Consider the following 16,185-nt stretch of genomic DNA (forward strand, 5'->3'; position numbering starts at 1 on the left):
CTGAGCCTGTGCTCCGCAACGGGAGAGGCCACAACAGTGAGAGGCCCGCGGCGGGGGGGGTGGGGGGGGGGGTGGGGGGGGGGGAAGTAAACAGTGAAGGGGCCCATGATCAAAACCTCAGCAAAGAATTGTAATGCATCCCTGATAACGTTAGCAGTGAGTCTTTTAAAGCTTCTTTTTCTTCTTCTGAGCTCCTTGGGCCCCATCAACATAACAAAAAAGAAGAGGGAGGCACTGAGCAGTTATTACTGTAGTCATTTCAGCCACATAAATCGTGATTTGTGACAACTCAGGCTGTAAAGTCGTTTGGATGACAGTGACCAGCGACACTGCCGGAGTTAATCAAATATTTGTTTAGCATGTGTTTCTCTTGGTCTGGCCCTGGCTTCAGAACATATTTCATTCATTCCCAGTCTTTACAATCTTTACTTTTAAATGGAGAAACAGCAAGTATAGGATGTACCTAGAGTTAATGAGAGAACCTCCACGTGGGCTGTGATCTCCCTAAAAAGAGGGGCCTTGTCGAAATCAGCCTGGTAAATACCCAGAGTGCCCACTTCCGTGATCTGTTCCTGGCTGGCAATCACTAACTCTTGTTTTATTTTCTTCTGGGTAGAATCAGCTTCCTGGCCAAACTCTTTTTCCTTCAGGAACATTCTACTCAGGGGTCACCTGTTCTTACAGATGCCATCTTTCTACTCCGTTCCTTCTATATGCAGACAGTCTTGGGACTTCCCTAGTGGTCCAGTGGTTAAGACTCCTTGCTTCCACTGCAGGGGGCGCAGGTTCCATCCCTGGTCGGGGAACTAAGATCCTGCATGCTTGCGAGGCGCGGCCAAAAAAAAATAAGCAGATAGCCTTGGGTTAGGTGCGTCAGAAAGGTCCCCATAGAAGCCTGCAGGTACCCCTGCCAGAGAGCATCCTTAAGATGGGAGTGGGGGCAGCAGTCTACTCTCTTCCTGAAGGCAACATTTCCCAGATTTCTTAGGGCTTAGTATGTGCTCAGTGAATACTTTCTATCATTGTTACTATAAAAGCTTAACAAAAACATTATAATAATGCTTAATAAATGTTTGCTAAAACATGAACAGCCAAATGAATGAAAAGGTGTGCATACCTGCTAGTGGATGATCTCTTTACATAATAATGCTGATCACGTGGATTCAAGTATTAAATTCAGAGTATGAGGAGCGGGATCCTTTATTCAGCGCTCTGACCTCTTATTTGAAATCAGTGGATGTGTAATGAACCACTAGTCTTTATGTACCCCAAAGATCAGAGGCCGAAGAAGGCGATAGCACAACTCATTGGAAAGTTGGTCCCTCTCTGAAATGTCAGGGGTAATCAAGTTCAGTGTTAATGACTTCAGAGTCGCATGCCATCACTGTGATTAATGTACTATCAGTGGTGAGGATGGAGCCTATATAGCTGCACTTGTTATGTTCCCATATATTTTCAGTAATTTTAGATTCAAGTTCAAGGCAGGGATTAGGTGTTTTTAAGAACATGATTAGGAAATTCCCTGGCAGTCCATTGGTTAGGACTCGGAGCTTTCACTGCCAGGGTCCAGGTTCAATCCCTGGTCGGGGTACTTAGATCCCACAAGCTGCATGGCACAGCCAAGAAAAAAAACAATAATAAAAAAAAATTTTTTTTTAAGCCGTGATTAAACACTTTGTATGTTTAGCTCATCTTAAAGTATTTGTTTTTCTTGACTTTTTTCTTTATATTGTAGACATTTGTGATTTTTAACTTACATTTGTTTCCTTTCCTAATATAAACTTTTACATATTAGAAAAGCAGATAAACTTAAATTTTGTCAAAGCCTTAAAAACATTATTATAAATCATTCAATTAAGTTCTGCTCAACCTATGCAAATTTATATCTTCAATACGATCAATAAATTGAAAAAAAATCAATCTCAAATTTTATCGAAGAAAGTCACAGTCATTGATATGTGAAATTTAGTATGAAATAAAAGGAAAAGATCCACAAAATTTGCAGAGCTCTGGGGATTAGATTGTTTCCTTGAAATAGTGTCATTGTTTTTCAAGGCAATATTGAAATCCGTGATATGTTTTTTTTAATATAGCAAATTTTCGGTGTCCTAAATGGGAGCATAAGAACAAGGGTTAGAGGTAAGAATCTTTATTTAACAAACTACATATTAAATATATACATATATATAGAGAGAGAGATTACAGTTTGTTGTGCCGCCTTCTATTTTAAAATTGTTACCCCCTATAAAACTGAAATAACTTATTTGTTTCTAGCAATGCTCTATTCTGATTTATTATAAATTCATGTTAAGTCCCATCTTAGAGAAAATTGTAAAGATCAAACTAAGTTAAAGTTTCTAGCCTCACTGTGGTCAATTCTGGTAGCAACCTCTGGGCTTTAGATCAGAATAGATTCTGTCTCTTTCAAAAATACTGAAGCCCTTTATTTGTCCTGTCAAGTCACTTACATCTAAATTTGGAAACCTAATTGCCTTTGTTGGAGCCCTTAAAAATTCCCGCATGAGAGAGAATCCCAAACTGATGTAGCCAGAGATTGGAGCTAGCAACCTACATTCAGGTCAGTACCTTTACATATATACAGAGGAAGGCTTTTTTTTTTTTTTTTTTTTTGCGGTACGCGGGCCTCTCACTGTTGTGGCCTCTCCCGTTGCAGAGCACAGGCTCCAGACGCGCAGGCTCAGCGGCCATGGCTCACGGGCCCAGCCGCTCCGCGGCATGTGGCATCTTCCCGGACCAGGGCACGGACCCGTGTCCCCTGCATCGGCAGGCGGACTCTCAACCACTGCGCCACCAGGGAAGCCCCAGAGGAAGGCTTTTTTAAAGCAGTTTCTGGCAATGGAATTATGCCTTATTAATATGCTGAATCTACTAACTCATTTTCTTCTTTTCCATGTTTAGTTGAACTTTGTCTTTGGAATTTCTTCTGTTCACGTTGACTCCCTCCAAGTTTACCAAAGAGAAATAGCTCCTCAAATAATTAGACTGTGTGTTTTTGAGGCAAGCAGGGGAAATAAGTTATTTCTCCATTGCATTCTTTTTACTTGTGTTCAGTAATTTTTGTGGAGTTAATTTAAATTTACCAGGCTTTATGTGAACTTGCTTCTAGGGGATTTACTGCATCTTATGTGAAAACCGTCTGCATCTGACATTTTAGAATTACCTACCTATTTATGGAATTATACTGCATTCTGTTGAAAGAGCAAGTCAATTTTCAGTGTAGATTTTTTTCTGTCATTTTCTTCCCCTTTGTCTATTTTTTGTGAAAGCTAGTTCCAAGATAAGAGTGGAAACAATGGAAGGAGCTGGAGGGTAGAGAATAGGATGGAACAGTGGTTTGCTGAAGGAGATGGTCTGCATCATAAACTATTGATGGAAAAAAGAAACCTCAAAACCCAACCCAACAATTTACTTAATTTTTAAAATGTTCTTACATATTTTTAAAATAAAAATAAAACTTTACCTGAAACCTACCTTGTGTATGATCACTAAGTAAGTTGCCGATGCTATGAGACAGAATTCAATCCAGGGTTTTTCACATCATGTTAACAAAGGAAATAAAACAATGAACACGTTATCTCATAGTGTTTTTGAAATTATATCCAGTTCTGTTCAAAAACAAAACAAAAACTTGAGATTTATTTTTAAAAAATATATGGATTATCTGCACCTTTGCAGCCTGTTATATCCCACTGTAGTAATAATACGTTACCCTTTTAGTGAGTAGTTAATACAGACTGGGCACTGTGCTTCACTGCGTAGGTATTGTCTCATCTAATAAGTACATCAGCCCCCAAGTCAGGCTACATCACTTTCTTACCATTGCTGCAAAAGAGTAAACTTTCCACCAACCATCTTACTGGAAAAGTAATTTGACTCAGTACTATAATATGTACATTCACTTTAAATTGGCTTTCAGGGAAAGGTTTTTAAAGGCAACATTTGGGGTGACTGCTGCAGGGTATATGACTTTCTTCTGATTGGTTAGTGATGAGGTAACAGGGTGGTGTTCCAGGAATCTTAATCATCAACTTTCTGATTCCAACCAGTCTGGGGTCTCATTGTAGTTACTATTTACCACCTGGGTGGGAGTCATAGTTCCTACAGAACTCAAAGATGTCTATCCGATTGTCATGTATAGCCCTTGAGGAGGAACTAGGCCTCTGTTTTATCTCTGAGCTATTGTACAAGCTATCTTGCTTAACTGCTTTTCCTTTGTTTCTGCATTCCACCACTTCTCTGATTAGTAACTGCTTGGAACTCAGGGAGACACTGCAGGGTAACAGAGATCAAGGAACCTTAGATTCCAGGCTTGATCCTGGCATACTCTGGAAGGAATGGTGGGCAAGTCATTCATCTCGAAAATGAGTGTGTTGGACTAGATTTAATATTGGCAAAGTATGACCCCCAGGCCTGACATCTGTTTTTTATGGTCTGAGAGCTAAGAATGATTTTTATAGATGACATTTGCAGTCAATTTGATAATAAGGCACACTTTTTTTGAGCTCCAATTAAGTGGAATATTATCCCTCCAGATAGGAATTCCATTCTTCTCATTAATAAATAGCACTTAATTGTTACTATTATATTCTGAATTTCATCAATTAAAAATTTTTGTAGAAATTCCTTAGAATTTTATCTTGTTATGTAATTACCTTCTTAATATCCTTGGTCTTCCTCTTGGCCTGCAAGGCCTAAATTTTTTACTATCTAGCGCTTTACAGAAATGTTTGCTCGCCCCTGGATTAGATGATCTCTAAGCTTCCTTAAAAAACTCAATTTCCATTTTTTTTTTTTTTCCAACACATATCAGGAAAACCAGTCGTGGAATGCAGATGACTGACACAGTGGTTTTGCCAGTGTTTTGCTATTTATGAATGGAATAGTCGATGGTCCCAAAGCAGAGCCCAGTTTCCCTGTAACAATTGTCCATCTTTACCCTGTAGATTTCAAAAGCATGAGGAGATCTATAAGCCTGATTTATAGGTTAAGCTACACTGCCTGGGTTAGAAAACCAACCCTGCCTTGGGCAGATCGTTAACCTCTCTGCCTCAGTTTTCCCATCTGTACTATGGGGGATTTGTTGATGTTCACAACTTCCCCAAAGATGGCTGGGGATTGCACATTTCTGTAAAAACCTGAAAGCAGAAACCTTCTTTAGAGACCTCATTTTATTTTATTTTTTAATTTTTTTATACATTTAATTTTTTTTAATTAAAATTTTTTTTTGTTGGGCCTCACCATGCAGCATGCGGGATCTTAGTTCCCTGAGCAGGGATCAAACCTGTGTCCCCTGCATTGGGAGCACGGAGTCTTAACCACTGCACCACCAGGGAAGCCCCCAGAAATTCTCTTTGACAGATTGTTTTCCCCTTAGGAAAACCTCTTACGTTGTTCATATAATATACAGTCTAGCAAGTGAACAGTTAATCAGAAACTAATTTGATAATGGCCGTTACGTAACTTTGATATTTCTAAAATAAATTCCTAAGCATGCTGAAAATACTGTATATCCAGTACACCAAAGGCAGAGTTCCCCATAGTACCCGTCTGGAAGTGTGTGCCTAATATCCTACCCACATGATGAGGGTAGAGGGACCCGCAGGCCTCCCACAGCCAGATGTTCCCCCTGGACCAGTTTGCATAAATGGCTCAGATTGCCCCAAGGGAGCCACTGTTGGAATTTCATCTTTAACCTTCTGGAGACTCCAAATTAAAATGCAAATTTGTTACCCAGGAAGGTAATATTTAACACATTAATGTGTATTTGTTAGTACTTTAGCACAAATTAGGTTTTCTCAAATTAGCCAGCTGCCTGACAGCAGTGCTTAAATAGAGGTGAATCAGACTCCCAGAGGTGGGTTCGGGGTAAATTTGAGTAAAGGTCCATGTCCCATCACTGTCAGTACCCAGCATTTGCAAGAGTGCCTGTGTGTGGTCACACATGAACACACACACACACCCACACGTGCGCGCGCGCGACTTAAGATTCCAGACTTTAGCATAGCATTATTCAATAGAAATAGAGTGCAAGTCACACAGATGATTTTAAGGTTTTTAGTAGCCACGTTAAAAAATGTAAAGTTTCAAAGGTGAAATTAAATTTAATGGTATTTTATTTAACTCAGTATATCCAAAATGTTGCTTCAATATATAATCAATATAAAAATTATTAATAAGTTAGTTCTCCTTTTTGAGTACGAAGTCTTTGAAATCTCCTGTGTATTTCACATTTACAGTTTGTCTCAATTCGGACCAGTCCCGTTTCAAGCGCTCAGGGCCCGCTTGTGGCCAGTAGTTACTCTGGACAGTGTAGACCTGGAAAGTGGGTCACAGACATGTGGTTGACCGAGGCAGCAACCTGGTGGGCTGGAGGGACAAATGGAAGTTGGGACCACCCGTACTTCCCCATCACTCAATTATATCAGTGTCACATTTTGCTAGAAGTCAGTCTTAATGCTGACTCTACCACTTAGCTGTGTGACCTTGGGCAAGTTACTTAAAACCCTCAGTTTTTGCATTTGCATGTAAACACCATAAATGCTCAATGAATATTTGATGTATCATCACAATTGATATTATTAGTACCTATTTTTAGAAACTATATTAGTTTAAACGTGAACTATAAAGGCAGTCAGGTGCGATCAATCTTTCTGTATTTCTCTAAAGAGGAGAAAAATGACCAAACATCTATATATATATTATCTTTTAAGAGTAGGTTTCACTGGTTCCTGAAATTGGCATTCCACCTCATGCAAATCATCTATACACTAAGAAATCCTGAAGGTACTACCTTGCCTTAAGAACCATTTTTTTTTTTGTTTTTAACCAAAAGTAGTTATATTTAAATATTCCACAAAGAAACTTCTACAGAAGACTGTCCTAAAATACAACCTCATTTTAGTAGTGGGTGAGCCAATGAAACAAAAGTTTTTCTTTCTCTTCTTTGTCCTCATTTATCTTCCTTTATTTAAAGTCAGCAGAAGGAACTAATTAAGGCAAAGCTAAAGGAGAAGAATTCAGAGTTTTGCATGGCACATGTGAATTAATCTTCCCACAATGGCATATTTGAAAGGTCAAGTAAGGCACTCCTTCTCTGTACCCCATCTAGTGAACCCTCACCAGCAACGGGGCAGAAGGAAGGCATGTCTTGGGTGTGCAGTTGGGCTCTCTCCAAACTTGCTTACCAAGTCACTATCATTCAAAACTACAGTGTAATGGTTTTCACCCAAAAGAGAATGATGGAAAATCATAACACATGTCAATGCTTGCTCTACACGTTTCATGGGGGTTTTGTTTAGAATGAAAGATGTAGTGAAGATTTTAAGACGCAAATAAATGGTGATTAAATATGGGCTGTACTTACACATCCATGCACCAAACGCTGCAAGGCTGTGAACCACACAGAGCAAAGAAATGTACTTAGCCATCAGTTTAGAAGGTCATTTTGAATGTAGGCAAGCAAAATGGCTGTGTGCATGAAAAACCACTACTGTATTTTGAGAGATCCTTCCTAAGAATCCTGAAATATTAATAACATGGTCTTAATGTAGTTGAAGACACAAGAATGTGTTAAGGGTAGCAAGGGTGGCTGAGAATAGCACAATGACAATTTTGTATTTTCTGCTTGCAAGAGGAAAAGAGAGTAAAAATGGTGTGTTTAAAGAACAGCAGCCTTCAATTTCCCAAATAGATATAAAACTCTGTATTCTCCAAATGAATTCACAAATACTTACTCTTGGTAACATTAATATACTAGCTTCAAGGAAACAGAAAAGAAGTATAAAACTGAAAATTCATTTTTCCCTTAAATAAACATGTATATATACAACTAATTTTTGAACTTTAGGAAATTCAAGATATCCTTCAATTTGATTTTTGTGAACTAGGAATTCAACTCTTTAACTGGAAGTAGTCTTATTGGGATAGAAGTGGAGGAAATAGCAATGCTTTTTTTTTAACAAGTTTTTGAATGTGTTCTGTTTTCACATGGCAATGAATCAGTCATAGGCCAATTTTGTTGTCAATCTCCCTCTCCCACTGTGAGTTTTTACATTTTGATGCCTGATGAAACGAAGGTGCACAAGGATTAGGCAGGAACATGGAAAGTTTTCCTCCAACATCCAGATGTGAAAAAATAAAAGCAGTTTATCCCTTATTGGCCGTCCCAGCCCCGAGCGACCAGGTTTCCACAAGTTGCCTTTGTGGGCTATGACTGACTGAGTGAGACACGAGACCCAGTGGGTTTGTGTCAAGTTCAAGGACTCATTGTGTTTCAAGTGGGAAGAACGAGTTTGACCCTCTGTGCTTCTACCTGCCAAAGCCACAGTTTTTGATTTTAATCGAAACCCTAGGGCCATCTTAAGCGTGACCAAGAAGCACCTTGCATGTTGAACCTTATCTAATGATATGGTGCGTATCATATTGAGACACATAAATCTCAGTCATAGTCATTGGAGCAACTTGTTTTTCTAAGATGCTCCGGTCCAGTGACAGACGGAAGCAAATAAGGGAGAGATTGATCTCCGAGCGCTTTTATTGTCGGTGCTCCACACACCATAAAGTTTTGGCTCGTTAAAGGAAATTCCATAAGGAACTTTAGTTAATAATGGTGAAGTAACTGCGTGCTTCTCTGGAGCTTCTGCTGAACTCCGTTTCCGCCTGCCGTTACCAGAGCATGATTAAGAAAATACCAACAGGATGTGCTGGACGGGGGAACAGACTTCAACTTGAAGCCGTACAGATGCTTGATGGATGAGTAACGAGACAGGGAATGTGGCCATTTCTCCTCGGAGAATCACGTAGTTTTTTTATCTACTGGTTTGAGTAAAATCTGCTGGCGCGGTTGGTCTCTTGCGGTGGTCACGCTGATGGAAAAGGCCCTTCTCCCAGCTGATATTTTTGATAGTTTAGAAATACCCAAAGTGTGTGATAAATGGAGAAAATTGAGAGTGAATCGTACTGGAAAGATTGTGGGTAACTGTAACATTTTTATGGTACCTCTGGTCTTATAAAATAACTTTATTTTTAATGGCCTTGTCACTGTGGGTTTAATATGGATGGTGTTGTCAGTCAGTTTTTATTTGAGGTTGAGACAGATTTGGGAGGTGATCTTGAAGGGCATAGGGGAGAAAAAAAAGGGAGAGAAAGACGCTATTAATTATTATTTATAGTGAGATTTCCCAGAATTATTGAGTCTTTCCACATTAGTCAAAGCGGTCCTCGGTGTCAGTGTGATGTTAGATGAGGTCATGGAAAGCGTGTCAGGTGCATAAGGAACTATATGGCCCTGGCCCATGTTCTCTCTCCACCAGCCACTTGGGCTGTGTGTGCAGAGGGAGGGCGGTGTTGGAAAAATGGAGGAAGGGGGAAACATGAGGGTTTTATGAATTTGAAAATGAACGCAAAATATCTGCCAATCTTGAAAAAAAATCTGAACATATTATATTCCAGAATCTACCGTAGGCAGTTTTATATTATTTTCCCCTGAAATCATGATCCATGTCTTACCAACTCTTTTCTTTTATGCTTGGTTGCTTCTGTTGGTCTTTCACTTTGGTTCTGTAGCTGAGCGTAATTAGGAAATAATCATCTACCAATTTTTTTTGGCGCTGGGACACACTTCCAGCTATTTGGTTCAAAACCATGCTGTCAGATTCCATAGCATGGGGCCAAGAGTACAGGCTTTGGGGGCCGAGCACTTGCAGTCAGAGCTGGTCCCTGACATTTACCAGATGCGTGGTCTGATGCCGACAGTTTACCGCTCAAAGCTGGTATTCCTCATCTCCAAGGTAAGATTAGTAACAGTGCCTGTGGAAAGGGGGCGCCGTAAGGATCAAACGGCATCATACATATAAGCATGTAGGAAGCGCTGGGTAAACTTTAGCTGTGCTTTTATTGACACAACCGGTTTTAAGAAATTTTTTTCCACAGGGCTTTGCCACCTGACCGTAATGTTAATGGCTCTTAAAGAGTGACTGTTATCAACAAATGTTATGGGTTGTTTTACCTGCATCTCAAGCCAGGTGCTCACTAGTGATTAGCAAAAATGTCTCTTCCTTCTGAATCAAGGAGGTAACATTTCGCTTTGCTATGTTATCAGGGGTTTATGTTGATTTTTTTTCTGCTTTCCTTTAGCTTGCAAAATTGGATATTACAAGGCCCTGTCCACGGATGCCAGCTGTGCCAAGTGTCCACCACACAGCTATTCTGTCTGGGAAGGGGCCACATCGTGCACCTGTGACCGAGGCTTTTTCAGAGCCGACAGCGATGCTGCCTCCATGCCCTGCACCCGTAAGTTGTACGCTCATCTCCCGTTTCTTAGATGCCAACAACTTTCATTTCCACCTAGCAGGGCACTGCTAGGCCTTCTCCCAGGATAACCATGCAGGGGTCAAATGAAATGAAACATGCATCTTTTCTCAGTCAGAGCAGGGACAATCCTTAGGAAAAGAAAGGCTCTTTCTCACTGAGTTTGTCGCCTTCAAGATGCGCAGCTGCCAGCAGACGACTTGGTGGAGCGGAGATTGAACATTCAGGGGTTGTCTGACACAGTGTAATTAGAGCTGAGACTGGAATTTATAAACGGCTTTACCGTTTCATCTAGGACTCCTGGGGAAGAGTGACAGCTGCAAGGGAAACAGGTATAGGATGGGATCACATGTGGGTAAGTGGTTTCAGTTCTGTGCACGGATGTCATAGCTTGCAATGTCATTACCCTTCTTCCTTCTTTCCTCAGAGTTTTGTGTTCATAACATTTAGACCCGGATCCTAATAAATGCTTGTTTAATGATAGGCACTGAACACATGCTGGGTTAAGGAATGGATGGGGTTGGCACCTCGGTATGCAGGGGAATAGACAACTCCTTTCTCACACTTTACATGGACAGTGTTTCCGGGGGTTGACATTCCTTTCATGCATACTCTGGGATTCATAGACCCTGCAGTGGCTATGACCTTGACCAGAGCAGGGAGTGGTGGGCCCGGGTATTCTACCCCTGTGTTCTCATTGACTGAGACTGTGTTTGGAGGGACAGAGCTGAGTGGCCAGGCGCAGGGGCTTTCCACGGGTTTTGGCTTTGTCTCGCAGCCCACCATTTAGTACCCAAATGACTATTTAGCCTTTGAAGTTTCAGTCTCCTCATCTGTAGAATGGTCTGGTAATAGTACCTCCCTCATGGTTGTTGCTACTCAGTACACTCATGTTATTTACATACTATGTAAAATGCATAAAATCATGCTACTTGACAGATGTTAGCTTTTACTGTCATTAGGACTTGCATTATTTTGTTCCTTAACTACTGTACATTCCATCTTGGCTGGCCTGTAAACATCACTGCAGATAGCGGGTTGTTTTTCTGGTTTGGAGTCAGTTGGGTCAGCTGGGGGGCCATTGTCTAGCCCAGTCAAAGACCACCTTTAAAAGGAGTGAGCGGAGAGGGCTTCCCTGGTGGCGCAGTGGTTGAGAGTCCGCCTGCCGATGCAGGGGACGCGGGTTCGTGCCCCGGTCCGGGAAGATCCGACATGCCGCGGAGCGGCTGGGCCCGTGAGCCATGGCTGCTGAGCCTGCGCGTCCGGAGCCTGTGCTCCGCAACGGGAGAGGCCACAACAGCGAGAGGGCCGCGTACCGCAAAAACAAAAACAAAAAGCAAAACAACAACAAAAAAAAGGAGTGAGCGGAGAAACTTCAGGGCCATCCCAAATTTGTACTGAAATTGCTGTACCCTCCGGAGTTCATTTCATAACCAGAGAGGATAATAATTATTGTCATAATAACTACAACAACCATTTTATCATTATACCCGGGTAATGCATTAGGCACTTTTGATTAACTTTATCATAGGGCTCATATGATAACAATCTACGAGATAGACATTATCTTTATTTTAGAGATGAGGTAACTGCTAGCTCAGAGATGTTAGGGGTCGTGACCAGGACTACACCCCAGCTGGTGATGGTGCCGCAAGACGAGAAGACTCGCACGGTGTCTGTTTATTGGGAGGCGCTCCTGCCCTCTTCAGAGGGAAGGAGTACATTAGGGCCAGGCTTAGTTGTAAACATAACTGGACGAAGATTTCCTCATCTTCTTTTTCTGTTCCTTCCATAGACTAAGTACTTTCTCTGGATGCCACGTATATTTGATATGCTCAAGTTCAGCCTGTTTCGTTTCCAATCTAAATATTCTTCTCTTATGTTCCATTGTGTGCAATTAGTTTAATAATAAATTCTCCTCCTCTGTCCACACCCACTACCAACATTTCTCCAGTTGAGATTTTAGGGCATAATAGCAAGCTCAAAGGGAAATATAGTGGGACGTCAGTGTGATAATTGCCCTCAATTTGCATCATGCAGTCCAGCACCTACGTTCCACACAGATAAGTCTTCTCCAGGCTGGGGCTTGATTGTGAACCTCATAAAATTCACCTCTGATGGCAAGACAACCTGGCTTTTTCTCCCAGGTCTTTTTAGTCTTATGATTCTGATCTGTTATCTAGCATTCTAGGGGGCCATGGGCCAATCACTTAATTCCTGCAGTTTGCTATGTGGGAGCTTAGGGAGACCCCAAAGGTTGCCACATGCCTGAGTTACTGGTATGTTTACCATATGTGTAAAAGTGGTTTCTGAACCCTTGGAGTTGTATGTTTCTGCAGGAGTAAATTATTAGCTTTACCCTGACTACGCAAATGAGAGAAAGAAAATATTGATTTTAGCCTGTGGTTAGACCTGAAAGTTTAACATGAAAGTAACTTTTGCATTTTTCAGAGATTGTTTTCAACCATGTAAGAGAGGTGGCTTTTTGTGTCATTGATAAGAGACCCATGAAAATACCAAAGCAATATGTGATCCTTAACACGCTCCTAACAAGATCATTGCATTTATTGTATCTCTCCGACTCTGAGTTAAGAGGAAACACAGTGCTGGTGTTAATACCACACACTTGAGAGGCTATTTAATCTCTCCAAGCCTCAGTTTATTGACCTATAGAATGGGATTCTCACTATCTACCTGTGAGGTGGTTTTAAGAATTAAACAAGAAGGGACTTCCCTGGTGGGCCAGTGGTTAAGGCTCCGTGCTCCCAGTGTAGGAGGTCTGGGTTCGATCCCTGGTCAGGGAACTAGATCCTGCATGCTGCAACTAAAAGAGCCCACATGCCTCAATTAAAGATCCCACACGTGGCAATGAAGATCCTGCGTGCTGCAACTAAGACCCAGAGCAGCCAAATAAATAAATAAATATTAAAAAAAGAAGAAGAAGAAGAATTAAACAAGAAGATATTTGCAAAGGTCTGGCACATGGTAGGGATATAACGAATGTTTGTTCTCTTCTTTTATCCCCAGCTGGTCACTTCCTTCCCCAAATGACCTCCACAGCAGACAGCCAGTGCATCTCACTGCCCCTCTAAAGGGATTGTCTCACTTGACTACATGATTAAATTACCAATGTCTGTACTGTACTCCAGAAGCTCTGGGGGTAGGACTGAGGCATCAGTATTTTCAAAAGTTGCCCCCATAATTCTACTGTACAGACAAGGTTGAGACCACTTCTCTACAGAGTTGAATTTTTAAGTTTTATTTTTTAATTTAATAAATATTAACTACACAAGACTCTTTAAGACGTCTTTGAGATAGGGGTAATCTGGGAGGTGACCATATTTTGCTAACAGATAGACTAGTAAATTAAACAGAAGAATTAGAATCTATTCTAGTCTACGGCCCTCCTTCTAGATTTCTTCCATCCTGGTGAATACAGTGGACCTGCATTGTCCAAGACGGTAGCCACGAGGCACACGTGACTGTTTTAATGGCCACATTTCAGGGCTCAATAGCCACATGTGGCTAGTGGTGACCATACTGAACAGCACTGCTATAGACTATTTCTGTGATCACAGAAAGTTCCATTGGACAGTGCAGTGGTAGATTTTTCAATAGAGAAGACAGTGGGAGTTTCTCAGAGAACCCCTTGATCAAATAACCCAGAAAATGAAGCCCTTCCCCCCTCGCCCCACCCCCAGCTTTATCGGCTTCTCCTGACAAGATGTGGGGATGGAAAGGAACATAAACATCAGGGATCCTTTCAAAGTGATTCCAGCCTCTAATCAGTTCTTCCCAGTTGGTTAAGCCAGGTGACAAACCCAATCCCCTTGTGCTGACAGCCATGCGAATCAGGGACTTCTTTGTTCATTATGCTGTCTTTAACCCCAACATTCTTACGCAGCCCTGAGTTTAGTGATCGCTCACTGTGACGGCACACTAATGAAGAAATAAAACACACTCTCTGAGACTCATTCTTCTGGCCAAAGAGAGACTCTGCTCCACTGGCTTGTAAAATCAGGTTTTTGTTCACTTGGAGAACGATTAGACCCGGAATACAAGCAGCACTGGCTAATTTAGAAGGAAACACCTAAGAAGTTCTTCACACCGTCGACATTGCTGGAGAACGTCAGAGAATTTAATGGAGAATAAACTTTATCTCTAGGAGGACTTTGGATGGAGCTTCTGGTTAGGTTAGGTTAGCATAAATGGCTGTGAGTAAGATAGGCAGTTTTCAATGGAGGCATCGTGAACATTTTCAAGAAAATAATCTGTACCTGTTAGAATGGAGTAAGGACAACGCTTCTTAAATGTGAGTGTGCGTAGAATCACGCGAAAGACACCTAGGGATTGGTAGGAGATGTCAGGCTTGACGTTCTGCATTTTTAACAAGTCCCCAGTTGCTGCTGGTCTGTGGACCACCTTTAGCCAGTAGGAATTTAGAGCCTCCCTGATGGATCGCATGTGATAGGAGACCCTCTCTTCTGTCCTTGTCACTTCCAGGCCATTTCTTCAGCTCATTGATGACTCTAGAGAGAGATTTCAAGGGTTCTGAACATTCTCCCTTAATGGAAATCGAGTACTTCATTTGTCTCCCAGATGAAGAAAATCCACCCTGGTTTGGTGTTGCATAATCAAACACAGGCACTGTGGAATCTCTACTATGTTACTAGGTTACAGCCAAAGAGTGGAAATGTCAGTGTTCCCTTTAGGCACAGACATCAGTCAAGAAAGTCAACAGGGTTTTTGGAGACGTTGCCAGCAAGGCAGACACGCAGGCCTCCATACGTACAAGGATGCCATCTAAGCTGATGAAGGGATTTTGCTTTCATGAGCCATTTCTTAAAAGAAATTTCAATGTGATTTTAAAAAAATGGAGTATCGTTGATTTACAGTGTTTTAGGTGTGCAGCAAAGTGATTCAGTTATATATATATTTGTGTGTGTGTGTGTGTGTATTCCTTTTCAGATTCTTTTCCGTTAGAGGTTATTACGAGATATTGAATATAGTTTCCTGTGCTCTACAGTAGGTCCCTGTTTATCTATTTTATGTATAGTAGTGTGTATCTGTTAATCCCAAATTCCCAATTTATCCCTCTCCCCTCCTTTGCCCTTTGGTAAACATAAGTTTGTTTTCGATGTCTGTGAGTCTATTTCTGTGTTGTAAATAAGTTCATTTGTTATCATTTTTTTAAGATTCCACATAGAAGTGATATTACATGATGTTTGTCTTTCTCTGACTTACTTCACTTAGTATGATAATCTCTAGGTCCATCCATGTTGCTACAAATAGCATTTCAGTCTTTTTTATGGCTGAGTAATATTCCACTGAATATATGTACCACATCTTCTTTATCCATTCCTCTATGGATGGACGTTTATGTTTCTTCCATATCTTGGCTACTGTGAATAGTGCTGCTGTGAACGTGGGGAGCACATATCTTTATGACTTAGAGATTTCGTCCTTTCTGGATATATGCCCAGGAGTGGGATTGCTGCATCATACAGGAACTCTATTTTTAGTTTTTTAAGGAGCCCCCGTACTTTTCTCCATAGTGGCTTCACCAATTTACATTTCCCCCAACAGTGTAGGAGGGTTCTTTTTTCGCCACACCCGCTCCAGCATTTATTATTTGTAGACATTTTAGTGATGGCCATTCCGACCAGTCAGTGTGACTTTTATCAATGAAATCAATGTCCTTTAACTCTGATGATCACCAACCCTTCTCCTCCAGATCTCTTTCCCCTTCCCTTGTAGTCGGGGAACGTAGTCTGGTGATCAGCAGTGCTGGGAGACCTTGATGCCTTAGTCATTCAGTTGCTCGTTCAATGATTCTAGTCGGTGTTCTTTTCCCCC

At 41.2% G+C, this 16,185-nt stretch overlaps 1 protein-coding gene across 4 annotated transcripts in view; it reads left to right on the top strand.

Annotated features, from left to right (window-relative positions):
• EPHA4 (EPH receptor A4) overlaps window positions 1–16,185 on the top strand; it is a 143,671-nt gene that overhangs the window by 52,634 nt on the left and 74,852 nt on the right. For all 4 annotated transcript variants that reach the window (XR_004350709.1, XR_004350708.1, XM_032637332.1 and 1 more), the window contains one exon: window positions 10,156–10,311. Coding sequence is in view for 2 of the 4 variants with exons in the window: in XM_032637332.1 (XP_032493223.1) it covers window positions 10,156–10,311 (156 nt within the window). In the remaining 2 variants the exon portion in view is untranslated. The remainder of the gene's footprint in view (window positions 1–10,155; window positions 10,312–16,185) is intronic.

This window comes from Phocoena sinus, chromosome 7 (genome assembly GCF_008692025.1).
Source record: "Phocoena sinus isolate mPhoSin1 chromosome 7, mPhoSin1.pri, whole genome shotgun sequence".
Taxonomy (NCBI): domain Eukaryota; kingdom Metazoa; phylum Chordata; class Mammalia; order Artiodactyla; family Phocoenidae; genus Phocoena; species Phocoena sinus.